Genomic DNA, 6,854 nt, shown 5'->3' on the forward strand with positions numbered 1-6,854 from the left:
TCTGGTATTCTGGTCTGTGAGCGTATATGCGTTCAGGGGGCGTGGCTTTGGACGACGATTGCAGGGAGGGTGGGACGTTCGCTTTCAGTGCTATCAGGCTAAAGTTAGCATTTTCCAAGATCTCCTACTGCACCTTTAAAGAGGGGAAATGTCTGGTTAACTGCGGGACCCACTTCACTGCTTCTCTGTTCAAAGGTTGCGGCTTATGCTTGTAACAGTTTAAAGGATTGTACACAGAGGCTATTTCTGCTTTAACAGTCACACTGTGGAAAAACAAATTTATAGACCAATTTATCACCCTAAAATAATCCAGATGTGGTTATATGCTTTCGTTTTCTAAAGCAAGACACTACAGGCAAAACCACTGTTTTTTTGTTGTTGTTTTTTTCATGTGCTGGACAATTTTGAAATATTGGGGTATTTGGCTTCCACTGGTCAAGTCTTCACTGGACTAGTCTTCTTAAGACTAGTAGAATGAAAACATCTAAAATACAATTTCAAAGTAATATACAAATACAAAGTGTTTGTTACTCTTTAAGATTTCATTTACAATACACATCTTTAAAGGCTGTTTTCTCAATTTTTTTCTCATGCACTGAGCCAGAAATTTCTACTTCAGTACTTGCACACACTAAAATTTTATTCCCATGTACATTCTAAAGGTTTTTACAGAGGAGTTTGTTTGTATATGATTTGCCTGATTTATGTAATACCAGCTGCTTCCTAATAACATGAGGAACGTTTTTTTTTTCCTGGCTGCTGAAACTAGACTATTTTGTGATTTAAAGTGTAATAAAGGATATCCAAATTCTCTTCTGTAAAAACCTTAAAAACTCTAATATGTCAACAAAATGAAAGAAGAATTTTAAACCTGGCTTAATGCAATGTTCAGATTTCTGGAAATGTATGCAATTTGGTGCATTTTAATTAGATAATGCATCATTTACATATTCAAGCATAACATTTCAGAAAACAAGTAATACAAAAGAGTTGTCTTAATGTGATTAATCAACTGGAGAAGTATGATGATATATGTTAGTTAACATTTGTACGTTATTCACCTGTGGTGTCTTGCTTTAATGATTATCTCCCTATTGCCCCAGCAACTGAACCCACCTGTGATGGTTCAAATTTGAACCACATTGAAAAAAGTCAATACTTGATTAAGGTACAGGAATTTTAAAGATTCCTCTTGATGGATTTTTTTCCTGGTATGGTTATTACGATACAGCGGCTTTGAGGTACAAATTCAGCAAAAGGTTTTTACATCTTAAAGCTTCCACTGTAGCTCATGCATATTTCACAATATATTTCTATTGTCTGTAGCAGACAATTTGAGTGTGAGGGGCTTAGTACATGTACAATATTTGGGTTATATTTTAAAGCTGTTAGGATGCTGAAAGGCCATGATTTAAATAAGGGCAATGTTTGACCCGTATAGACCACAGGTGCAACTTTTTTTTAATGGTTATTTTGATAAGAAAACAGGATGTTTTAGTGCTTTTTTTCACAAGGATTCCATTACCAAATACAAACTTTGTATTTGTAGTTTATACTTCACAGATTTCACAACAAAATGAACCCCAAAACAGACAATGTCATTAGTCTTCTTAAAGGGATGGTTGATTATGATTTCACTTTTGTAACTTTAGTTAGTGTGTAATGTTGCTGTTAGAGCATAAACAACATCTGCAAAGTTACGACGCTCAAAGTTCAATGCAAAGGGAGATATTTTCTTTGAAAGAAATCGCTGTTTAAGAACTATCGCATGCAATATTTAATGCTCATCTTGTCAGTAAAGCCGGTTCTGTAATCAGCGGTAAATCTCCATCACGTGTGTGCTTTCACATGGAGCAGCATTTACTACACAGAGCCGCAAAACCATGTTAATATGTGATTACAGAACTGGCTTTACTGACAAGATGCACATTAAATATCGCATGCGATTTATTGTGCGGCCTTAGTTAGAACTGTAGAAACCCTGAATGGTGCATAATGCAGACCCTGTATTTAATTGAAATAATTAACTGGCAGGAATGTCATCAGTAATTGTGAACATGTGCTGTAGGTGCCTAGTCTGAAGTTGCCTTAGTCCAGGACACAGCAGACCAGGATGGCTCTAATAGAGGGGGTGGGTGATGAGGTCACCCTGCTCTTTGGAGTGGTGTTCCTGGTGCTCGTCCTGGTTCTGGCCTGGGCCTCCACTCACACTGTTGAACCCCCTGAACACCTCCTCTCACCCAGCCCAGGGACCTCCCCCTCCACAGAGCCTGACAGCCAGGAGCCGCTCCCCCCTGGTAACACGGACTCGTCAACCGGCAGCATCAGGGAGAACAATAAGAGTGAGCCTGGAACAGAAGCGGGAGCGGCGGGACAATCCCCGGATGATAGTAGGGCTGGAGAAGGAGAGGGAGGCCTCCTGGAAGAAGCAGGGATTGGGAGGGATGGGTTGAGACATCGAGAATCAGCGGGTCCCTCGACTCAACCTCCAGACAGCGCCCCAAGTGCCACACAGCCTTCGGCCGAAGATGCACTGAATGACACCCAAAGAAACATGGTGCTCAGGCTGAAGTTCTTGAATGATACAGAGAGGACAGCACAGGTGAATCCTCAAGACACCATTGGTTACATTAAACGGTAAGCAACTGAAAACTGACCATAAAATATTGGTTTTGGAATCAAATGTTTTTTTCTTCTTTTTTATATAAGATTAAGATGCTCAAGGCAGCATACAATTTTCAGCACACAGATGGAAACATGGTAGTTTTTATTTATTTTAATTGGCAAAAAAAACCCAAAAAACTTCTCGGCCGGGCAATTCAAATTTTAAGAACTGGCTAATTAGTAGTTGCACCAAGGAATTAAATATTTCACTCCTATATAAACATTTTATTAGATGGTTTATAATTATTTTATGTACATTTTATCTAAAATTTTGTTCAATATTGCATGTCCTGTTTGCTTCCTCAATTCAATTTAAATTAAAAAATTCAACTGGATTTTAACAGGCATTCTCAATTGAATTCTAAATGGTTCCCGTGCTGCTTCTGTTTGTCTTCTGTTTTCATGCTTATAACAAGATGCCAGTTGTACAGTGACCATTCATGCTCTTCAGAGGGCATTTTTGTTGTTTATTCAATTTTTGCATATTGATTATATCCTTGGCTACCTGCTGAATTAATTGTCACTAGGCAACTTATACATTTTTGTCAATCAAAAAGAAGGCTTCTTTCAAGAAAATGTCTGCAGCAGCAGCCCACACACAGTTACCGACCAGAGACCTTTTGTTCCAACACCACTACTTCTTCCTATGCGGTGTGTAGCACTATGCTTTCAGTCAGAAGACTGAACCAAAAAGAGACATCCTTAAGCCTCATGAGGCACAATTATCCATTTTTACAAGCAGTACCATTCAATTAAAATCAGGCAGAAGGGTTCTTCAATGTCTAGTGGAAATATGAGGAATTGAGTATGTGGGAGTCCATATCATGTTTGCAGTAGGTGAATGCACCCTTTCGCTAGGTGAGAGATCAGATTGAAGAGTTTTTGGAAGTTATTCATTGGGAAGACCGCTTGTGTTTTCAAGGAAAATCACTGCACAATCACTAGTCACTAAATTTGCAGTGGGGTTTTCTACTGTTATGAAGGAAATTTAAACTTTTCTGAGCAGCTTTACAGAATGCCTACAATCTTTGCTAATGATAGCATTTTAAAAACACTATTTGAAGAGTTCATTTGCAAAAACCGATAAATGCCACTTTAAAAAAAAAAAATGAGCTGATTGCCGAGCATTATTCTCGACATATAGTGCGATCTGAACCCTAAACACGTTTCGTCAAAAAAGCCGGTTTTGTCCACTTTCAAGGCATCGCGAGTTCACGTTTTACTGCAGAAGCCGACAAGCGCCCTTGTTGTTTTTGAACAGAAGCTGATAAGTATGAAGGTAAAATGACGTCAAAAAGATTTGCATACGCAGGGTAAGAGTTGTGGAAGTGTACATAAGACTGTAAGCGTAAATTAAATTTGCATGCGCAAGAGAAGCTTTGTAAAGGTGTAAATCGCGTTTCAAGCGCAAGAAAAAATTATTTGCAGCATTTTACTGTTACTCGTAAGTGTAAGGAGATTACAAAGATTAAACGAGTGTTTTTTTAAACTCTAATACATCAAATGTGGAGTACTCTGCTTTTGCTAAAAAAAAACGACTGTTGGAGTACTCTGCTTTTGCTATCAAACAAACTTTTAATATGTAAAAAAAAAACATAACCTTCAAACTTACGATATTTCATGATATTTCGTTTAAAAAAAAATCCCTTTTCAAGAACTACAACGAACGGCTCGTTTGGACTACAGCGTTTTGTTTTCCGGGTTTTGTGATATCACAAAGCCGCCCATTAGAATATCATTAAAATAATTCCCGCCTACAGAAATTCGAATGGTTGGGGGGTGGGGAGGGGCGAGGTCGTGGTTAGAACACTTGGTTGAGTGCATCAGACAAGACGACCACGATGAAGAAGTGCTGCAAGTTTTCGCAAGTTATTACACATGCACCTGAATAGTTATGTATGTAAATATGTATGTTGCAATTATGAAAACGTTTTTATAATAAATTGCTGACAGTACAATACTGGACAATGATGTAATCTGCAGAATTTACACTTCAATTATGAGACTACAGTGTTTCCCATACCTTGAGTGCGGGTGTTTTTTTATCACTGTATTTTTGAAGGAAACCGACTGTCTTCAGAAAATTGGATGTCATTTTCATTTAATCTTGCATGTAATGTCTAAAAAGCAGTGTTTTTTTGGAGCGGAGCGCTGCTTTGTGGACAGCGTTACCGGGGAAACCTTGATCTCTACCACTCCAACAGCGCCTCCTGCTGCCATAGAATGAGTTTGCTTATATATGCCGCCTAGGAAACACTGGACTATTGTATAAATAAATTCAACTGTATAACAGTTTCACTGCAATTCATGTTATAATGTTAGAATTAAATAACAATAAAAATAATACATATGCACTTATCTGTACATAGTAAATGCAGTTATTTTTAAGCGGTTGTTGACATCCTATCTAAAACGTGATTTAGCCAAAAAAAACAATAACGTTGCCACTGTAATATGTCTTGCAATATCCGTGCGTGCAAAGGTCTGCGCGATCCTCTTGTTCAATATTCTCTGGGTCTGAATCCGGCTCAAATTGATATGGCAATATTGACGCCATCCTTAACTAAACCGGAGCAGAAGGAACTCGCTGCTTTGGCAAGGGGCAGGGCAGTACTGAAACACCGTCTAAGCTGTTCGCCAATCACAACGCACTGGGATAGCTAACCAATCACATCACATTTCGTTTTTCAGAAGGCGGGCCTTCATCAAACCCGGAACTAATCGAGCCTTTGTGCCAGACTGGGGAGAGAGGCGTTGTAATAATGTAAATTATGTAAAAAATAATGCGTTTTTCGAACCACCAAGCATGAGAGCATGTTCTAGTACACCCCCAAAATGGATTCAAGACATTGTAAAAGAGCATAATAGGACCCCTTTAAGTTATTATTACTTAATCAAAACAACCCAACTGCAGTTTGATTGATATTACTTGGAATGCGCAATAAAAAAACGTGATTTCTGAAAAAATTAAAATAATAATGGAGTTATCGGGTTTTGCAAATGAACTCCTTCATTTCATTCTTTTTTTTTTTTTAAACGAATTGTTCAGATGTTCCAAACTCCCCAAAAATGTTGCATTAAAATTGTTTAAAATGCATCAGCACAGCATTTTTAGAGGACAGAATTTAATTTGTGCCTGCATTTTTGCAGAATTTAATTTGTGCCTGCATTTTTGCAGAATTTAATTTGTGCCTGCATTTTTGCAGAATTTAATTTGTGCCTGCATTTTTGCATGGTGTGAACTTATTTTATTATTTTTTTCTTAACTTTTTTTTTAGGATTGCTGAGGGCTATTAGGGTTTTTTTTTTGGGGGGGGGTTTGATTGAGTTTTGTCTGGAGCTACACACCAAATCATATTACAACAATTTTGACATTGTAATTGTGATATTGTGATTTGAACTGTGATATAGTAAACATTTAACGTATAAACTCCTTCTACTATATCAAAGTTAACATAGCTTAAAATCAGAATCTACAAGCAATTATTTTTTTATATATATATATATATACAGTGGGTACGGAAAGTATTCAGACCCCCTTAAATTTTTCACTCTTTGTTATATTGCAGCCATTTGCTAAAATAATTTAAGTTAATTTTTTTTAATGTACACACAGCACCCCATATTGACAGAAAAACACAGAATTGTTGACATTTTTGCAGATTGCAGATTAAAGAAAAACTGAAATATCACATGGTCCTAAGTATTCAGACCCTTTGCTGTGACACTCATATATTTAACTCAGGTGCTGTCCATTTCTTCTGATCATCCTTGAGATGGTTCTACACCTTCATTTGAGTCCAGCTGTGTTTGATTATACTGATTGGACTTGATTAGGAAAGCCACACACCTGTCTATATAAGACCTTACAGCTCACAGAGCAAATGAGAATCATGAGGTCAAAGAAACTGCCTGAAGAGCTCAGAGACAGAATTGTGGCAAGGCACAGATCTGGCCAAGGTTACAAAAAAATTTCTGCTGCACTTAAGGTTCCTAAGAGCACAGTGGCCTCCATAATCCTTAAATGGAAGACGTTTGGGACGACCAGAACCCTTCCTAGAGCTGGCCGTCAGTCCAAATTGAGCTATCGGGGGAGAAGAGCCTTGGTGAGAGAGGTAAAGAACCCAAAGATCACTGTGGCTGAGCTCAAGAGATGCAGTCGGGAGATGGGAGAAAGTTGTAGAAAGCCA

General features: G+C 37.9%; 1 protein-coding gene across 1 annotated transcript in view; it reads left to right on the forward strand.

The window, feature by feature from the left end:
- LOC107701014 (transmembrane and ubiquitin-like domain-containing protein 1) overlaps positions 1-6,854 on the forward strand; it is a 13,284-nt gene that overhangs the window by 1,669 nt on the left and 4,761 nt on the right. The window contains exon 2 of the mRNA XM_016502908.1: positions 2,069-2,637. Coding sequence (XP_016358394.1) covers positions 2,114-2,637 — 524 coding nt within the window. The 5' untranslated portion in view covers positions 2,069-2,113. The remainder of the gene's footprint in view (positions 1-2,068; positions 2,638-6,854) is intronic.

The sequence above is a fragment of the Sinocyclocheilus anshuiensis genome, unplaced genomic scaffold (genome assembly GCF_001515605.1).
Source record: "Sinocyclocheilus anshuiensis isolate Anshui unplaced genomic scaffold, SAMN03320099.WGS_v1.1 scaffold1143, whole genome shotgun sequence".
NCBI lineage: Eukaryota > Metazoa > Chordata > Actinopteri > Cypriniformes > Cyprinidae > Sinocyclocheilus > Sinocyclocheilus anshuiensis.